We start from the raw sequence: 20,989 nt of genomic DNA, 5'->3' as shown, positions 1-20,989 counted from the left end.
GCACCCCTTATGCCTGTCCAGATTGCTGAGGGGTATCCAGTAGCTACCAACATTCTGTATTCCTGGTTGGTGCATCCATTGTACAGCACTTATGATTAATTATTCATTAAAAGTACTTTATGCTATATTAATTGATAATCATCTGGAATTTGAATCCATAGCCAAAATACTGCTGGTTTCATGCTGTGACAGCCTTGCTGTTCATTAGAGAGTGCGTGGTGGACTTTAGTACAGAAGAGGGGCTGAAGAACACAACAAAAAAAGGAGACGTTATTGTACTACAGAAAATACCACCTGTGATCAGCATGAAACTAGGGCCTGGGACATTCCTTTCTGGCAGTATGGATTGGGATCATAAATTATGAAGACAGTCACTGCACATTGTCCTTATGGAATTTAAAACAAAGTCCTGATCAGCCAGGCTAGGGGGCAGTGCCATGAAAGGGCTCCCATTAGATCCTTCCCACAGTGACTGAAACCAACCGTGGAGTTGGGGACACACAAGTAGCACCAGGGGAGGTGAAAGCACAGTGGCGGGAGCAGCTACGGAGCAGGATGAAGAGGTTCTGCCCTCTGCCTAGACAGCAGCATCGGAGACTCTCCCATTCAGTGAGATCTTCGGTTTTAGTCCATTGTTCTGAACATCCACCTCTTGCATGGGCTGAGTCATCTGCTGAAAACGCTGTCCAGAAACAAAAAAACAAAGATTACAGGAAGGACACAAGTACCCAGAGAAAAACGAGGAGACCCTTTCATCACCACCACCACCATCACCACACATGGCATGTGGCTGAAGCTGAAGGTCACAACCCTTCTTTCAAAATTGAAGAGACATCCCTAGTTACAGCAAGAGGGCTACCAAGGGGATAGTGAACACTGCAGGTGATTAGGACAATTGCTCCAGATACCAGACACCTTTATTTGGCAATGTAATCACTTCCCCTTTGCTCTTCTATTACACACAGTTCTCTTCTTCTGAATAACAGAGAGCACCATTACAAAGTAAGCCAGTAGTTACTGCTCAGTTGTAGCAGCACCTAGACGCTAAAGCTAGTCAAAATTTTAAAATTTGTTACCAAAACGTCAAGGTTCTTCCCATTTCACAGGATTCAAAATGGACCCACTTTTCATTTTCTATTCCATTTTTCATGAAATTCTCATTAAAAATATTATCCAATGGTTACAGAATGCCAAGGAATTTACAGTTTATGGCTCTGATCCTGCATGGCCCTTTATGCCAGCATGGATTCCCATTTATATCAACCTGACAGGATCAAAGTCTAAATAAAACTGAGGTCCATTGATAGAGCTGTGTCCGGAAGACACCCCGGGAGATGGAATGTGGGAGAGAGCAGTCCCTCAGGCAGAAGGGCACTCGTTGTCTGAGCAGTATGGGTTGAAGCCTAGGGTTGAATGGACATGGAGGCTGAAGTCCAGGAGGGGAAGTGGTGCTTTAAATTATGGAACACGAGGCAGAGAGGAAGGGGGCCTGAAGTGAATGGACATCACTGACCTGGAGAAGAGCCCCTCCAGGAGAGGGAAGAGCCCCCGTTGTCAGACATATCTGAAGTGTTTCTTGCTGGGTGAAGCCCCTGAAATGTTTAGGGAGGCTCTCCTGCCATTCATGCTCAGTAGGATTAAAATATTTTATAATCTTTCCTGTCTGTCAAAACCCCTTTATTCTGCATTGACATCTAATTTCCCTCCAGCCTCAGCTCTGCTACAAGCTAATCCTCTCTCTCTCACATGCACACACATACACACACACTGTATCTCCCTACTGCCACTTGCTGTTTAATGCTGGTGGAATGGATCATGGAGGCCGGGGGCCTGGGTGTGTGTGTTGGCTGCCTCCGAAAAGAGTGACATTCCACTGAACTGGCAGAATGGTCAGTGCACATGGGGATATCAAGTCTGATCGAGTGAGCAAAAGGAGGGGAAGGTAAATAGAAGCCAATCACGCTGTTATTATTTCTAATTCCTATTGACTGACATTGTCAGTATGCACCAGATGCTAAGATTGCTCCTGGAGCAACAGAATATAACCGCAGTCCATGGGCCTGCAAGACAGGGACTCAGTGGAAATGTGGGCAACAGGTGGGATCTCAGGTTACAGGTGGATTCAGAAGCACAACTACAGGAATTAGGGGCAGACTGCGATATCCTTAATCACTTCGTATAGTACAAGTTGCCCTGCTGAAGTCAGTGGAACTACTTGAGGATTTAGATGCTACTCAGTGAGAGACAGGACATTACAATCTGGCCTTCCCAGCCTGCTCCTGCTCCCAGTGAAGTCAAGAGAATACTGTCCTCAGCTTCAATGGGAATAGAATTGGAACCAAACACAGGGAGGAACTGATGCCCCCGTTAGGAGACAAGAAGGGATTTCCCCCCATGGCACATTACCAGTGAATGGCGGGGAGGGGTGGTGAGTGTTCATACCATACTATGGAGCTCTGAGCAAGAATCATCTGTAAGGATCAGAGATGGATCTGAGTGGGGATTGTTCGCTTTAATTCTCAACACGATGCGCAGCCTATTGCTATCAACAGAGAAAGGGTAATGCCCTGTGACTGCCTTTGGCAATCTCTTCTTCTGGCCCAAAAGAAAAATGACATTATGGTGGGGTCTATATTAGTGCAGCACTGGGGCCTCTCTCTGTCTTTCTTTCATTTTTAAAGTGAATTGAAAGCTGGCAAAAGAGAAGAGACTGACAGCCCTTTTTATCCATGAGACAGCCTGCCCCACTGCAAACCTCCCTCACCAATAGACCTTGGCTCTAAGCTAGTTCAGGCTTCACGCTCAGTTAGAACATGGCATCTTTGCTGAGATTGCCTGTTAGTGACATTCATAGCTAGAACCATTCAGGAACTGGAATATCCACAGTTTCAAACATTTGCTTTCATTACAAATCGGAACAAAAAAGAATTTAGAACTTTCCCATGAAACAAGATGTATGAAAATATTTTGTTTCAGGACAGTCAAAAACATTTCCTTTTGATTTTGACTTCTTTGAAAAACAAAATGTTTATAATATTAAATACATTTCAAAATGAAAAGTCATTTTGAAATGAAAACATCAAAGTTCCATTTCCGAAATGGTCCAGACAGAATGTTCTGACCTTCGCAAAACACATCATTTCAATTTCTTTCTTCAAAACAAAATTTTGTCAGAATCAACATGTCCCCTTGGAAAGTTGTGTTTCTGACAGAACAGCATTTTCCAATGGGAAAACATTCTGTTGGAAGATTTTTAAACATCTCTCTATGTAACAGTGATAGGCTGATGTGAACAGCAACCTGCTAGGAATGGGACCAAGATTCCCTCAACTTGTTTCACATAAGGCACCAAACAGGAATGAGAAGGTAACAATTTTTGGTCACTACTGACCTGCGAGGGATTGTAACCAACAGGTAAAGGCACATATCTCCTTACCCCAATCCCCTAAGTAATTCATTTGCCTCAGTGAGAAAGGGCTTTCTATTGGGTTACATGGAATGTGTTGTGCAGGAGGTAGTAGAAAGCATAAGGAGCAGATCAGAAGAGCGCAGAGGGTGTTGGGGGAAGAGGTGGGAGTATCTGGAAGTCTTGGTTTACAAAGACTACAGGAGTCAATGCCATGACACAGGGGCTGAGTGAAGTTTATAGTGGGTTGCTGGTGGGAAATTCACTCTGGATAGATAACTGAGCAGAGGAAGAAGTTGGAAAGTTGCTTTTACCTGCCTGATGGTCCCCTCGGAGATGAAGAAGTAGTATAGCATATAGCCTGGAATCAGCACCATGGAAGACAGAGCCATGAGCCAGCCGATGCCCTGTCCCCATGTGGGATAGACATATTTCCCCAGAGTCAGAGGGGTCATTTCAACAACACTGAAGAAGAAAACACCCTGAAGAAACAGGATCAGCAGTCACAGCATCGTATGGAACAAGCAGAAATATTCACTGACTGTCCTTTTGAGAGTTCCCTAAATTCTCACTCTGAGTTATAGTCAATAATCACACACCATTCCCCACAGCCCCCTCTGCCCCCCCCTCCCCAGCCAGGGCTCCCGCACCATTCCCATCAGCCCCCCTCGCCCCAGCCAGGGCTCCCACACCATTCCCAACTGCCCCTGGCCACCAGCCAGGGCTCCCGCACCCTTCCCAACTGCCCCCGCTCCCCAGTCATGGCCCAAGAGCTGCCCCCAAGAGCCAGGGCTCCCAGATCAGTCCCAACAGCTCCTCCCACAGCCAGGGCTCCTGCACCAACTGCACCTTTCTCTCTAATCTTCTCATTCTACCAGAGATTGTTTCTACCCCATTTCCTACAGCAATTCTGGCTGAGAGAGGCTGAGAATGCAGGGTAATGTTTTCCCCATGGTCAGTGCCCCTAAACTTCCCTGCCCCAGCCAGGGCACTTACACCCCTCTCTACTTAGGCTTCTGCTACGCACTGCACTCCCAAACCATTTCCTAAACAGCTTCCTCTTAGCTGATTCTCAGGAGCTAGGAACTTCCCATAGCCAGTATTCCTGCAGCAATGCCAATAGCACCTCCTGCTGGGAGAGGAAGGGTTAGCGGGGGGCGGAGGAGCTGAGAGCTCATCAGTGCCAATTCTATTATATCTGAGAGTGCCTCCTGCTGAGAGAGGCTTGGGAGGGGCTGAGGCTGGAGCTGGAGTGGCTGAAAGTTTTCCCCACAGCCAACAATGATTTTTAAAGTCATAAATCACCATTTCAGCTTCTGAAATATCAAACACAGGAGTAATGTATTAGTAACTATGTTCTAGGCCAAGCTCCCCGCTCTCTTCGGAGAGTCAGTTGCAGGGATTCAGGTGGGAGAATAAAAGAGGTGCCACATATTTCTTTTCCTGCTAGTCACTTTGACTCTTCTCAGGACCAACTTGCATTTAATGCCAGATCTGGATTTGGATTGGAGTTACCTTGACTAAAAATTTAGTGCTTCCCCCACCCATAGAATGATCCCAGTGAGGTGGCCCTTCTAGATCAACCTCCCCAGAGAGAGTTGCTTTGTTCTCACCACGCAAACGAGGGGAGTGAAGAAGGCCCAGCAGAGCTTCCACCAGCTGCAAGGTTGGTAGCCAATCATCTCTTCAATGTTCATGTAAAATCTGTTCACACCTACAGTGAGAAATGCGCATTAACAGCAGCAATGATATCTCAGCACCATTCTCATCACCTCTGTCCAGTGACCCAACACAGAACAGGAGAAGGAGGACATGTGAGATCAGAGAGGAGAGCAGACATTTAAGGTGAGCATGAAGAATTGTAATGCTGACTCCCCAGATAAAAAGTAGAGGCCATTCACACAAACACTGGACTCGATCTTAATGGGTACCTGGATAATTTTATGACCACTAAAAGCATTTACAACTTCCCAACAGTGATAGTAATCAACAAGCAAAGGTCTAGATTATAAGATAGACTAGGTCATAGATTGACCTTGGAGGGGTCAAGAAGGAATTCCCTGACACCCCAGCACTGCACAATTGGATGGGCAAGTTACTGAAGAGATGGGGACTCTGAAGCATCAGACATTGGACACTGCCAGGATACCAGGGCAGATGGCTCAGCAGTCAGATTTGGCCTAACAAATTCTATATTCGAATCATGCCCTCAAGAAATCCAATTCTAGAGGCCTGTGCATATTTCCATTTGTATAGGAATCTCTGTGAACATGTGCTCTGCTGAGTGGCTGTCTGAGGAAGCAAGATGAAAAATCCCGGGGGTTTTCAAAAGCTTTCAGCTTTGGCCCAACACTATAGTCAAATTGTCCATCTCCCACTGACTTCAGTGGCTAGTGTTGAGGGCTTTTGAAAATAGCACCTTCTGTGCCTGTAGATAAGCAGCAAAGGAACAAGGTGAGTTGCACTTACCATAACACCAGGAAATTGAGATCGTCTCAAAAAAGACGAGGAAGAGAAGACACATGCCACTGGCTGAATAATAATCAAACAGCTTGAAGACATAAATGCCACCCTGAGGAGACAAAGCCAAAGGGAGAGGGGCTGGTTATGGAGTACAGCCTGGGTGGGGAGCTGAGAATTAATATGATCAATACTTTTATCTAATCATTCTGCCTTTGTATGTTAATTTCCTTGGCCTATGGCAGCCAACAAAGATGCATCATTTTGTTATAATCAAATTCCTGCCATTTTAACAGATGTACTCTGGAATGTGGTCAAGGAGCGAGTGTTCAAGCCTGGCTGAGGGCAGGGAGACAACCAGGAATCTCGCGTGGCTGCCTTCCCTCTCTAGTGTGTGGTGAAGCCACTTTGTAAAACGAATCCATTCTGTCCCTCCTGCTGCACTTCAGATGCCTCTGCAGACATTCCATGTTCTGTGACTCATCCAGCACCAAGTCACAAAGTGGGAAATCCACACCCTGGCCTCCATGTCACCGAGCCAGGCCCTGAAGTCTGCACACAAAGCCTGAGCCTCACTGCCATACACCCAGTATACAGATCTCTGCATTAGGTCACTCACTAAGGCATGTAAATATGGAGCCTGAGCCTTAGTGTCACTGCCCTGGAGCCCCACCAGACCTGCTCTCTTATGGTTTATCTCAATCTTCTGCTTAGAGAATGTGTCACCCTCCAGGGCATAGGCCCATCCTGGAAGCAACAGGACTCCCAGCTAGACTGACCACAAGGATGATGGTGACTTACTGAGATTTAATGTGGAGACTGCAGCTTGCTGGATAGATGACAGTGCTGGGCAAAACCCAGACCAACAGTGGCCCTAGTGTCTTTCACAGACAATGGCCCTTCCCCCAGGCTTCCTCTGGTGCTGTTATACAAAAAGGTGGATGGAAGAGCACCAAGAACAGAAGCTGGAGTGAGCACAGGGATAGGTACCTGGGTGATGTTGGAGAATCCAACAATGTAGGAGATAAGACAGACCACAGCAATGAAGAGCTTCTTCCTGGCCCTCAGGAGATAGGGATACTCATCTAACAGGGCTGTGACAAACCCCTCCACAGTGCAGAACTGCAGGAGGAAAAAGACACGCAAATACATCACCACCCTCTGCATTCACTTGAAACACTCCTCCTCCTCCCCTGATTCCCCCGGTGTGGTGCCGCCTCCCTCCCCTCTGGAGAATGCACCACCTCTCAGCTGGGATTTGTGTTACTTCTTCTATCTCTGTGTCCAACCAACCACAGCTTCCCTGTTGCCTGGAGGTGGTGGATGACCTCACCTTCACCTCATTTCCAGCATGTAGTGACGGTGCTGAAGGGCCACCATGCTGAAGCCTGGTGTGGGTGTGGGTGTCAAAATCTGTTTCTTTCACTTGACTGCAAGAGTTACCACAGGAAGCTGGATAATGATTGGTGTTGTGGAGAAGGAAAGGGGCTGGTGTGGAAGTGAAGGGGAGGGTGGCTAACAGGGAGGACTGGATATGCCAAGTCACAGGGAGAAGGGCCTGGGTATGGGAGACCATCAAGTGGGGGAAGATATGGGTGTGGAAAGCTATGAGCAAGAGGGTAAATAGCAAGGGAACTGGAAGTCACTTCAGATTAAGAGTGGTGTATGGGAGGAGAGAGAAGTGGGCACAGAGAGTCACTGGAGCAGATGTACATGGGGGAAGTCCCAGGGGCATTGTGTGAGGAATAGTGGAGGGGGAGAGGAAGGCTGAAGCAGTAAATACCAATGGGATACACACCTGTCCACATCCTAACCAGACCACATGGAACACACAGGAAGAGATGGCCAAATTGTGCAATGCTGCTAGTGCAATCTGCACCTGGCTGGGGGCTAGGAGGCCCTCAAGTCTAATCCTGACACTGAAGCTATGTGACCTTGAACAAGTCATTAAGGCTAAAGGTTTCAAACCTGGGTGCCTAAAGTTAGACACCCAAATAGAACATTTAGGCACCTAAACAAAAATGGCCTGATTTATAACCGTGCTGAGCTCCCATGGTTCCCACTGACGTCTGCTGGAGTTGCGAGTGCTTCGTACCTCTGAAGAGCAGGCCATTGCGGTGTTTCCTATTTGACATTGCTTAGGCTGGTGGTGTGCAGAGTCCACAGCCTATCGTGCTGACCAGTAGTGTCTCATTGGTTCCCTTTACTCACCCCTCCCCGCCCATCTATCTGTCTGACTCCATCTGTTCTCTCTTGCTGTATGTTCAGAGTATAAAATTTTTGGGGCAGTGACAGTCTTTTGTTTTGCGTTTGTGCAGCACCTAGCATAGTGGGATTCGGAGGTCCGTGATTGGGGCTCCCAGGCACTGGCATAATACAAATAATAAATAATAATTGTCACTCTGTGTACTCGCTTCCTTCCTTCCTTCTTTTTTCTCTTTACAGTGGCTTTTGTGCGTTCTCTGAAATGTTTCACTTTCCTCAGTATATTGTTGTGTCTCTTCATTATTCCTGTCCCTTTTCTATAATAGGCGTCTGCACCGCACCCCAAACCTGAGTTGGTGATCCTGTTATTTCCTGTTTCTTATTTCCATTCCTGATTCTCCCCCACTCTTTTTTCCCCTCTTGCCGGGGTCTAGTCACTCCATCAATTGTGGGGCAGGAGACTCAGTAGAATATTGAGTCACTGACAGGCTGGCACCTCACATCAATTAGCAGACAAGAGAGTTTTCCCATAGTTCAAGGGGCTTGCGATCCCCACCACAGGATACAAAGAACTCCCATTGGCTTCAGGGAGAGCTCCTTGTATCATGCAGGAGGAGAAGATGGCCCAAAGGGAGTTTAACTGCAGAAAAACAGCTGTTCAGCAGATAGACTTGTGAGTGGGTGTTTCTGCTGTGCAGGACTCTGATTCCATCAGCGAGAAATGCTCATGAATAACCTGTAAAAGATGGCATCACATGGGATACATGCGGGCTTGGAATCACAAGGCTCCACTCACTCCCCTGGTGGAGCAAACGCCTGACCTGGAAACTGGCAGTTAAAAGGAAATAATTAGCACATTATGCAAGAGATGCAAGAGAACTAAACCTAGATCTAGATGCAAGAGAACTAAACCCACGAGTGAAAACGTGTGTGTGTGTGTCTGTGCGTATCAACGTATGCCACTGCAGCTGTGAACAAGAATTTGTGATGTCCCTCATGGAGCAAAGAGACAGGACGTAGCAGTAGTAAATACACAAAGGATTCTTTATTGAGGCTACTGGGCACAGACAGACCCTGTTATTCTCCTTGACTCTCCAGCGCCCTATGCTGCCTACTGTCACCAAAAGCGGTTCTCCTTAAGCCCAGGTGTGACCAGGCTGAGTCCCGACTGTGTCCTCCCCAGACCACGCAGACGCGGAGTTAGGCCCTGATTCAGCCAAATATTTAAACACATTCTTAACTTTAAGTACATGCTCAAGGGCTTTGTTGAACTGGGATGGACTTAAGCACATGTTGAAAGTTAAACATGTGCCTAAGCGCTTCACTGAAATGGTCCCAGAGGCACAATTTTGTAAAGGTATTTAGGTGTTGTGACGCTTAGCATTGCGATACCTAGCTGATTGAGGAGTCTAAATCCCTTTGAGAGCCGATAGGATTTAGGGTTCTAACTGCCTAAACCCGTTTGGAAAAATGAGATTTAGGCTCTTAAATCAGTTGGGTGTTTCAACACTGAGCGCAGCAACACCTTACTGGCCAAACACCCCCTACTTTCATGGGCTTTGGTTTCCTTAGCAGCTCAAACATGACCAGAACATAAACCTCAATCTTAGCTTCCCAGCTTGGGTGTCCCTCCAGGACCGACTCTGGCCTCTCTCCAGGGAACCACTCCCACCTCCCTTCTAGCCCAGGTGCAATAACGAGTTGCACTTACGACAATGAGCCAGCAGAACTTCAGCAGCCTTCTGAAGGGTTCTAGTGCCTGTTAAGGGCGTGGTTTGACACAAGAGCCTTACCACCTTGCTACACCTGGCCTGGACTAAGCAGTCATGGACTGGGCTGCTGATCGTCCTGCAGAAGATGTTCCTTTGCACAACCAATGCTTTCTGAGAACATGTGGGGCCTAATTTTCAAAAAAGGCAACCTGAAGTATTTGTGCAATTGCACACTTGCATTTGTGTGCTTAGTTATCGCAACACATGCAAATCAGGAGCCTGTGTGTACTAATGACTAGCCAGGCACCTACCTACCTACCTATTTGCATGCACAGTTGTTATTGCACATACAAGAGTAGGCGTATTTTTTGCAAGCATTGTAGGTTCCACGCTATGTGTAAATCATATCCTGAAAGAGTAAATCTCCAGTATGCAGATAGAAGCCCTCAACATCTATTTATCTGTTTTTCTAAATGCTTGTTTTGCTTTTGATGCCTCACACACCCCTTCCCCAGGCACCGACAGCCCCCAAAGAGCTCCGTGCTCTGTGAGACTCACAGTCATATGGGACTCTAAGACTTCCATGTGATATCTGAGATGCAAAGGCATCAATAATTCCACACAGTGCTTAGAAGCCTTATTGTCATGTATTGAACTATTTACGAGAGCCGAGTGAATGATCCATAGAGAATAGTTCTTTCAGTGAACTTAGCTACTTTGGGAACATTTACTCATTATTTGAGATTGTTTGCCAAATAATATCTGCAATAAGTCTTGGTCTGAGCTGTTCAGTGGGAACATTCAGCATGTGAAACTCCAGCTGGGTTGATTAGATTTGATTAGACACAAGATGGGACAGTTTGGGGAATATGTCCATGTCCATTTATAAAAAGAAAAGGAGTACTTGTGGCATCTTAGAGACTAACAAATTTATTAGAGCATAAGCTTTCGTGAGCTACAGCTCACTTCATTGGTTCTGATGAAGTGAGCTGTAGCTCACGAAAGCTTATGGTCAAATAAATTTGTTAGTCTCTAAGGTGCCACAAGTACTCCTTTTCTTTTTGCGAATACAGACTAACATGGCTGTTACTCTGAAACATGTCCATTTATGAATTTCATGTGGTTTTATGAATGCTATCTGTAATTGCAACCAGTTTTTGTAGATCAGATCAGTAATTGTAGAACAGATCATCCATTTTTCAGCATTTTGTAGCAGAGAGGCTATGTAGGGGTGAGGGGAGGAAGGGAGATGTGATGGAGCAATCAAGGGCCATCAACACTGAGCAAATTTCCCTTGCTCAAACAATACGGTTTCTGCCAGCAGGGCCTTTGGCTTTGAATGGACTCTCTTCACAGAAATCTGTCTGGGGAGAGGGGGAGCTGGAATCCCACCCTCCCCCCATCTAATCCAGTCTTTTTGACAAGGTAGCTGCTTTCTAAGCCAAGGAAGCCATTTCATTGCCAAGAACAGAAGGTAAGCTGGAGTGAGTGGAGGAAGGAAGGATTTAATCTCCCCTAAGGCCTTGAACCAAACCCAGAACTCACAAACAAAACTCTCTTGTGCTTTTTAAGAGTAAGGGGTGTGTGTTTATGTTTAAGAAATCCCTTTGCTAAGCCTGTGCTTCCTTGTTTTACTGACACATTGCCCTAAAGGGGTTAACTAGAAACCAGAGCTCTCATCTCCAGGTGGGCTCTGCAGGGAACTTGTCTAAATCTTGGTCTACATTTAAAATTTTTATCAACATAGCTACAGCGCTCAGGGGTGTGAAAAATCCACACCTCTGAGCACCATAGCTAAGCCAACCAAACCCTGGATGTAGACACGACAAGGTTGATGGAAGAATTCTTTCATCAACCTAACTTCTGCTGCTTGCAGAGGTGGATTACCTACAGCAACAGAAAAACCCCTTCCATTGCTGTAGGAAGCATCTGCTCTATGGCTATTATGTCACTACCTGGCCCCAGGCGCTAGGAAGCATGTAGGATTCAGCAATCAGATCCCATCACAACAGGCTGGTGTCCCTAGACTAGATCAGGCCATGGCACAAGGTTTCCTATAACTTGTGGGCTTTCTCTTGCACTGCCCCATATGCACAGAATGCCCTCCCAGAATTAACTGGGAAGGGCACTACCATCTTCTCCTTCCAAACCCACTGCTTCGATAAGCCTTTCAAGGAATCAGCCAGTGTCTGGTGGGTTGGCTGTGTCACTCAGGAATAGCTGGTATTTCCTTTGATAAAGTAAGCTGACTTGCCTGTGTCTTTACTATACCCGGTACAATAGGGCCAGGAGCTACTGTAGTACAAAGAAATCCTGGTGTCTATGTTCTCTGACTCTGAGTGGTATCTCTTGGAATCAGGTGTCCCAGGTGAATATTCACAATTACTATTGCCTTCCATAAATATTCTCTAGTATTTGCCTAAAATTTCCCTTGTACGTGAAGATCTGCCCAAAATGGAGGATCTCATTGTTGAGTGTGAGAAATCACCCTATACAGGACCTATGTTTCCTGTAAGCAGCCACCCAGCAGGCTATTAAGTACCATGCAGTTCAGGTATCCCTCCCCCAACTGCCATGTGCTGCCTCTGCCCTGGAGCTGCTCCCAGGAGCCTTGTGCTTGCTGTGCAGAGTGGGGAGGGGAAGGGGAAAAAAGGCAGAGCAGCGTGCTGATGTCAGGGTGTTCCCCTGCCCCTGTACACCATCTCCACAGAGCCGGGGGCAGACAACAAGGCTCAGGATGGAGAGGGCTTGCTGATCTACTTAAAAGGGTAGCATACTTAAAGGGATAATGTGCTCTCTCTCTCTCACACACACACACACACTATTACATTGTTGTGTCACATACATACACTCTGTCTTTCACACTCATCTCCCAACACATACTTCTTGTTGTTGTTACTTCTTGATACTACTTTCAAAGTGCGTTATTTTTGTGTTTTGGCTAAAAAATTTCATAATTTTTATTTCTCTCTTACGCTTAAATTTAATTCTTTGAGTAGTGAGTTCTAAAATGCTTAACCTGTCCTGGCTGGAGTAATTATACCTGTGGTAACTTTTTAAAAATATATATTATATCTAGATTTTTGGTTTCTTCTGGTGGCACACATCTGCACATTACCTTGATATGGTGCACATAACAAAATTCATTCTGCACATGGATGGAAAAAATTAGAGGGAATACTGTACAGGACTGACAGAGGAGGACAGACAACTATCATCCGGGGTGGTTCTTATCTAACCACAGCTTTGCTTCTTACCCACTTTCCCCAGTGTGTTGTCTCACCTGGCTGTCGAGGCCTAACATCATTAACATGGAGAAGAAGAGAATCGACCAGAGAGGGGACATAGGCAGCTGTGTGACAACCTGTGGGTAGGCAAGGAAAGCCAGTCCTGGACCTACCAGAATGAAAACATATTGAATAATTTACGTTTCTAAAGAGCTTTAACAATGAGGCATGTCAGAGCTCAGTATGACTATTAAACCGAGAGATAGCAACAGCAAAAACTTGCCAATATGTTAATATGGGCTCCACGAAAATCTGCCCCCTTGGTCTATGCTGCACAAAGGAGCAGTGAGGGACTTGAGAATCCATTCATTTTTTCCCCCATTTAAACAACAATGCCATTTTGTTACCATAATCAATGATGCAGGAACAGACTGGGAGATCAAACGTTTTCCTGGAAATGGTTATACTTTGTTACCAACATATACACTGAGAATGAGAGTTGGTCAAACATTTTCCAACAGGATTTTTTTCAGCCCCAAAATGCCATTTCGTCAAAATTGAAACTTTCTGGGGGAACATGTCAATTGCAACGAAATTTAGTTTGGGGGAAAAAAACCCACCTCTTTGATAAGGTTGAAAATGGAATTCAGAACAAAAATGTCAGAATTTCCCACAAAAAGGAAACGTTGAGCTTCAGCCAGCTCTCATGAGAATACTGATCGTATCAGAACTTAGCTACTCCGTGGGAAAGCTCTAACAAAGGGCTACGCCCATAAAGAGCCTTCTTAAGTGCATCAGTCCTGAACAATAGACAATCTAGGTGTAGAACAACGACAAACCTCAGAATTTCATGTGTTGGGAACCTGAGTGGAAACAGCAACTGAGTCTATCAGAAATAGGCTTCCCAAATTCCTCTGGGACCCAGGCCATTCCTCACATCTGTTCAGCTTGGCAAAGAATTTGCCAAATGGCTTGTTCCCAGTCTCCTGAGCCATCCAGTCCTACAAGTCTGTACCATCTCAGGAAATTGAATTACACACTTGCACCCTAGTCGGGAAAGCTCAGTGAGAACCATGCTGACTGACAAAATGTTATTCACTATTATTACATTCTGAAAATTTGGAACCCGTTTTCTTTTTGGAGGTCATTTTCACTCACATCATGGGCCAGATCATCTGTCGTGAAAACTGGCATTGCTACATTGAAGGCAGTGGGGCTCTGGTCTCGTAAGTTTAATTAGTTGTGCACGATATATAAAAATTCTCCTCCAAAACTGGTCTTATTCTCCTCTCATTTACACCACTGTAACTCCATTGAGCTTCAATGGAATTACAAAGAATACGAGTTTGCAGTGTTGTTAGGGTAGGGGGAGAAACAGAGCTAGAGAGGTGAAGTGACTTGTCCAAAGTTACATAATAGATCAGTAACAGAATTGGAAATAAAACACATCTTTCCTGACCCCCATGCCAGTGGCCCACCCACTGGATCACACTTCTAGTCTGAACACTACACATGCAATGTCTGCTTACCTGAAGATGCCAGCTCAGCGATTGACTTCTTGGTAATGTGACCCATGAAGCCAACAATGGAGAAAATGACAAATCCTGCAAATATGCTGGTGGTGGAATTTATACAGCAGACAATGATTGAGTCTCTGGAAAAGCAAACACAGATGTGAGAAAACCTCCATTTCTGGTCCAGTCAGCTAATCAGAACAGAACAGGATTGAAGTTAGGGGATGAGGTGAGTGTGAAAATGAGGCCTGAGGAGGCATGTTACCATGCTGTGGACAGATGACAGTGAGAGCGGAAGGTCAGAAGTGGGGTGGGTAACTTGGTGATGTCCTGTGGCCAGAGACATTCAGATACAAAGACCAGTGGTGAGGCCTGGGTTGCATGCTAGTGAATTACAGACCATACAGCATCAGGTACTATGGCCCAGATTGTGAACCCCTTACACTGGTGAGTAGTTACCCACAGGAGTAGTCTCAGTGACTGCAATGGGAATACCCCTGTGACTAAACACTTACCAATGTCACACAGGGGTTCACAGTTTGTCTCTGTGTGTCTTTCTGCTTGTAGAGGTATTTGAAGAATACTGACTTGTATACATTGTTATGGAAGGAATTATAGCTTCCCAGGGCAATCAGAGATCCCAACCCCAGTCCATAGGAGAAAAAGATCTGTGTGGCTGCATCCATCCAGACCTGCAAAGGAAGAACAGGCCGGGACTCAGTATTCCATAGCACTGTCAGTCACATGCTGCATAATCCAATCTGTCCACCTAGCTCTCTAGATCTTCTGTGAACAATATTTTATCGTGTCTAAAGCATGTAGCAGGGGAAGTATGGCAGGTAGGACAGTCGAAATGTTGATTTTGATGAAGCTTTAGGTAAGAGACTACACTGACAAACTCCAGAGATGAACGTCAATGTCCCTATCAACAAGCCTACAACTCCCTTCGGGATGTGCAGTATTGACTCCTATGCTGTTTAGCTAGGACAGAAGAGCCTGCTGCAGTGAGACTCCCAGGCTGCTTGCACAGCTCCTGCAGCAGCTAACAGGAATAAAAATCAGTGCTGGAGATGGGCCCTAATTAGCATGTCCCTCCCCCCCCCACCCTATCTCGCTCTTAGCGCTAAACTCTGATCTAAACTCTGCAACTAAATCCCAGGCTAAACTTTGCAACTCTGGTTCTGCTCTTGTCTGTCATTACTGAGGAGAGAACCTCAAATGATTTTAAATTTGGGTTCCTTTCACATAAACACCTACAAAGTTGGCTGCTTATCCAAACTAGCCAGAGCTTCTGGGGCCAGCAAGGCAGGACTGGAAATCTCACGAGAACAGGCCTTCACACTTAATTTCCATTACTTCCCGCTTCCAGAAATGCCAGGAGAACAACTTTTCTCCCCATATTTTAGCACTTCCAGAGTCAGCCTGAACTCAGAAGCACAGAGACAGGTGGAGATGAACAGTAATGGAAGAAAATTGTTTAAGGGCCAGATTGTGCTTTAAGACACTAGCCTGTGTTGTATGGAGGTGGGGGTCCCAAGTGGAGCTCAGGGAGACGTGTTACCTCATGGAAGTGTAACCCACACACCTCCTGGCACTGAGACCACTTAGAGAGAGAGAGAGAGAGAGATTAATATGAGTTTGCTCGACAGCCTTAGCTAAGAGCTAGTTGGGTTTTAGCAGATGCAGTAAAGGCTCATGCACTAAGCTCCAGAGGCCCCAGGTTCGATCCTGCCCACTAGGGTCTGTAGGTGTTACAGACGCATAATGCCTCTTGTACTCGGGGGAATGCATCTCCACATGGGAGGAAGAAACGAGCACACCCCTCCAAAGCAAGCCAGCAATACAGGTTAGGGGAGGAGGTGGGGGGTACAGCCTTTGCTTCTCCTTGCTCTTTTTGGGGTTGCTAATGTCCCAGAGGGTTCTAGCAGAGAGCAGTCTCTGTGCTTGGGAGATGCACAGTAATAATACCTAGTTCTTATATAGCACTTTTCATCAGCCACAAGAAAGGGAGATCTCCTTGTGCCTTCCCCAACTTGCAAACACATCAAGAGCCAGCTGCAACCTGGCTCTAAATGAACATCCCAGAATCCTTACAATGTTTTGGTTCCAGAAATGGGCACAGACTGGGCGGGTGGGGCTGAGACAGTCTCTTATTATTCTGAACCATTTTCTCCATCTCACAATGCAAGGGGAAGGGAAGGGGTCTCTGGAACATCTGTACTTAGAGCAGGAGTGTCAACATTTGCGTTTTATCACAAGTCTCACCATAGCTGGTGTGTTTTCTTAAAGCCCCAGCTCCTGAAATCAGCAGATTACAGGATAAAGAATCTCAGCTTTCACTGTTTAAAAGTTGTAGTTTCTAGCCTGCATAGTTGCAGAGAAAAGCTGGAAAATGTGGCCCCTCTGTAATTTAAAGGCCCCAAACCCAGGGGGCTAATAAAAAGAACACAGAAGTTGTTTGTATTTATTTATTTATGGCATGATGTTTAAACCAATCTTGTAATTTTTCTGAGGGGAGCCTTACTCATGGGTTGACAATACTGTTACAGTGCAGTGGTTCCTACAGAGAGGGACCACTGGGAGCTCTACACAAACAGAACTATTCAGTTGTCACCACTTGTGCACGGCCAGCGACCTCACAGACCTCAAAGGAGTTGTTACTCTATAACAGAGAGAAACTTGCCTTCTCAAGCATCTCTACTTCACTGGGCTTCCCACTGCGTAAGGCAAACAGTATATGGCTATCACTTGCCATTTAAACACTTCCACCTAAAATAACAGCTATGTCTGATGCTGAATTCGTACCTACATCTAGCATTGCAGGTATGGGTAATATAGGGTTCCATTGCCTCCTCTTCCTAGGACTGCACTATCCAACCCAAATAGCTATCCCTAGAATAATCAGTGTAATGGAGCATCCGCACGTTGGAGGGTCACATCTGCAGTTGGTATAAATCAGCATCGCTCCATTGATAATACAACAAGATTTCAATGGAGCACTGCTGATCTACACCAGTTGTGGATCTGGCCCAGTTTTGTCTCTGACTGTGAAGACTCTGGCAACCGGGATTCTAAGACTCTAAGATGGGGAGGGTTTTTTTGGTTATTAGAGAAACTTAAAATGTTCAAAGTGCCAAGGAATTTGAATACATGAGTGCAAAAGCTTTAAACATTGCGGGACCCACCTCAGATTTAGAGAGTTTGCTGAAGTCTGGTGTGATGTAAAAGAGAATTCCCTCCTTGGCTCCTGGTAGAGTGACTCCACGGAAGAAAAGAATAATTAACATGAAGTAAGGGTAGGTGGCTGAGAAATACACAACCTGAGAGAGACAGAAAGGGAGACATTAGTTGTGTAGTGAGGTACTCACAGTCAGAGCTACAGCACTCTGATGTAAGTAAGAAGTGAACCGGGCTCTAATGGCAGGTCTACACTACGGGGTTAAGTCAACCTAAGTTATGCAACTCCAGCTACGTGAATAACTGTTTTATTTAAATGATTCAAGTATTGTTAGTTTGCCTGAAGGTGCTTCCCCCACTTTTCTTGGGAGATTAATTCACAACCTAAGAAAGTTTACAGTGAAGAATTTTTTTTTGACATTCAGTCTAGATTACTCTTTTCTTAATGTCATCCCATCACTCCAAGTTACATCCTACATAATATAACCCAGTAGCACCATTTTACCAAACTACTCAATTTCTCAGATGTTTCTTTTTTATGGTGCTGGTCTGTAATGTTATAAACTAGGAAATAGCAATATGTATCTGTTTCGAGGGCCATCCTAAAACCCAACGTATGAGATGAAAAGAGACCAGTGATTCTGGATGCTCAATTTCTAATCCCCTAAAATGACCTGAGTTTCAGAGAGTGGGTGCTTAGGGAGGGGCACAGGCCCCTTTAGGTGTTTCAAGTTGGGCTTTGAAAGTCATTTTTTTAAAGCTTGGCTTAAATCGTTCCAAAAGTCTGAAAGTTCAATACTCAGCCTGGAGATTCTACAGTTAAGAAGTATTCTCTATGCTTAGAATTCCACAACTCCTGCAATTTTTACCACTGTGAAAGGTAAAGAATTTAATGGCACACACTCCAGTTCCTCCTTGAAACACAGTAAACCCTAATTACAGGCACTCAAAATTGAATCTGGAGGACATTTCAACATGAGAGATGAGTACAGTAATAAAAGGCAACACTGTATAGCTTGATTATTACAAAGTACCTTTCCAGTCCACTCTACTCCTTTCCAGATGGAGAAATAGACCAGAACCCATGCTAAAGCGAGAGTGCCAGCTAGGGGCCAGCGGATGTTACCTGGCTCCCCCAGGCCACCAGAAATCTGGTGCATGTTCCTCCTGCAGACAAAAGACATGGAATTAGAAAAAAGTATAATCTACAGAGACTGAATGATGAGAGATTCCAGACACAGACAGAAGGAACGAAGGATTAGGGTGAGCCCAGATGCGGGCAGAGGGCACAAAAGGTGGGTGTGAGTCCAAACATGAGCAAAAGGCAAGAAGGTCAGAAAGAATATGAGATATAGTGTGAGGGACTGATGGAAGAAGGATGGATGATGGGAGGTATTTTGACCCTCCTTGCCCTGTCTGAATGTTTAACTGCACATTAACCGGACATTTAGCCCCCTCTGGAGACAGAGAGCATCCATTCAGCATGGTCTGATGAACAACTTCAAGTCTCTAACAAAGACTTTCAAAACTACTCTCAAATGGATGAACAAGAACCCCCCATGAATTGATGAGATGGTCCCTGCAGTGGTGAAACCTGACTTAGACTGGAGACGTACTCCCAGAACTCGGTCACAGCGCTGGTCAGGTTGGTGGTATCATTGAGGGAGTAGTTGGAAAAGCATCTCTCTGTGTTCCAGGCATTGCCACAGCTTTGCCATGGCAGATCCTAATGGGAAGAGGAAGGAGGGGATCAAATTAGGGAAGCATGGCTCAGTTCTGTTCTCGAAATGCTCTCTTGTGTCAGTCACTTATCCCTGCTTCATTGCCTTGTTATGATTGAGAACATACTTGTTTGTTAAGCTGCTCCCATCTCCATTTGAATTAAAAAGTCATATTTTAACAACAGGGTATTCTGTGGGTTGTGATGAGGGAATGTGAGGACTTTCTCGAGGGTAGGGGGTGTGCAGGGGGTGTGGAAACATGAGGCGGGTTGGGGGGCACGGTAGAAATGTAAGAATGTTCTGGGGGGCTGTGTAAACAGAAGGCTGGGTGGGTGGAGAAACTAGAATGTGAGGCCGGGTTGGCAGGGTAACTGTTGGAACATGAAGATATCTGAGGTGTGTGGGGTGGGGTGGGGGGGACATGGAAACACAGGGAGAGGTAGCTGAAGTCATGAGGGCATGGCAAAGGGGAGTTGCAGCAGTGCAAGGATGTACCAAGTTGGGGGTGGGACTGGGAAGCCATATTGGTGTGGGGAATGTGGGTGACGTAAGGAATATGAAAATGTATTGGGTGGTGGAAGGGACCTATAGAATATGGGGACTGCAGGGAGCATCAGGACATGCTGGGGGGATTGTGGGGAACATGTAGACATAGTGGGATGGGAGAGCTCAGGGATGTGATAGGGGAACTGTAGAGAACATGAGTGGAGATCCCAAGGGTCATGCTGTAGAGGTTGGGGATCATAAGGACATTGGGAATATGAGGATGTACTGGGTAGACTACTGTAGGGAAAGGAGGACCACGCGAGAGCCCATGTGCAGCATGAGGGCATGCTGGGGACCTGGGAAGAGCACTAGGATGCACCTGAGGAACTGTGAGGAATGTGAATAGGCACTGTGATGTAGTGTAAGGAAGACAAAGATGTCCTGGGGAGGAATAGCCAGAAGCACCCGAGTGGGACTGTCGGGAATGCCAGAATGCACAGATGTCTGTGGATTGAGAACATGAGGGTGCACCAATGGGGAGTGCAGAGGGAATGCCAGGGCATACCTGGGGAACTGTGAGGAATGTGAGGTCGTGCTTGGGAAGGCAAGGATGTGCTGGATAGACTGCAGAGAATGTGAAGATGTGATGGAGAGGGCTCTGTAGGCATCTCAAAGATATGATGGAAGGAGAGCTGTTGGGCATATGTGCCTGTGCCAATATAAGGCAAGGAACAGGTAAAATGTTTATGCCTGATCACCACAAAAGATCAAAGTTTACATGAAAGATTAAACCTTATTTATAAACTTAATACTATTAAAACAATTTTACATTAATGGCTTCATAGTTCCTAATGCAGCATATGGGCAGGATATGGTCCGGAATGTTTGTGATGCATCTGAATACTGGCACAAAACTTCTTGTAAAATTATCTTACTTTCAGAAGGAGGTTTTGCTCAATTGAAAAGTGATTTATTCACATTTTGCTCTACATGACTCCCGAATAAGGAACAGCAGGTTCACTGCAATTTAAAAAGAAGCATCTTTTTTGGAGATTGGATAAATACAGATATATTAAAATGA

The 20,989-nt window shown here is 45.7% G+C and overlaps 1 protein-coding gene across 1 annotated transcript in view; it reads right to left on the bottom strand.

Moving 5' to 3' along the window:
* Nucleotides 1-526: 526 nt before the first annotated feature.
* Nucleotides 527-20,989, bottom strand: part of LOC119863292 (sodium- and chloride-dependent GABA transporter 1-like) — a 32,125-nt gene continuing 11,662 nt past the window's right edge. Inside the window, exons 4-14 of the mRNA XM_038421499.2 lie at nt 19,318-19,427; nt 18,736-18,868; nt 17,710-17,844; nt 15,113-15,216; nt 14,540-14,664; nt 13,067-13,179; nt 6,857-6,988; nt 5,876-5,978; nt 5,020-5,120; nt 3,721-3,888; nt 527-682 (exon numbers count right to left, since the gene is read on the bottom strand). Coding sequence (XP_038277427.1) covers nt 578-682; nt 3,721-3,888; nt 5,020-5,120; nt 5,876-5,978; nt 6,857-6,988; nt 13,067-13,179; nt 14,540-14,664; nt 15,113-15,216; nt 17,710-17,844; nt 18,736-18,868; nt 19,318-19,427 — 1,329 coding nt within the window. The 3' untranslated portion in view covers nt 527-577. The remainder of the gene's footprint in view (nt 683-3,720; nt 3,889-5,019; nt 5,121-5,875; nt 5,979-6,856; nt 6,989-13,066; nt 13,180-14,539; nt 14,665-15,112; nt 15,217-17,709; nt 17,845-18,735; nt 18,869-19,317; nt 19,428-20,989) is intronic.

Source organism: Dermochelys coriacea, chromosome 1, assembly GCF_009764565.3.
Source record: "Dermochelys coriacea isolate rDerCor1 chromosome 1, rDerCor1.pri.v4, whole genome shotgun sequence".
Classification (NCBI taxonomy): domain Eukaryota; kingdom Metazoa; phylum Chordata; order Testudines; family Dermochelyidae; genus Dermochelys; species Dermochelys coriacea.
This window is presented reverse-complemented; position numbering and strand designations above follow the sequence as displayed.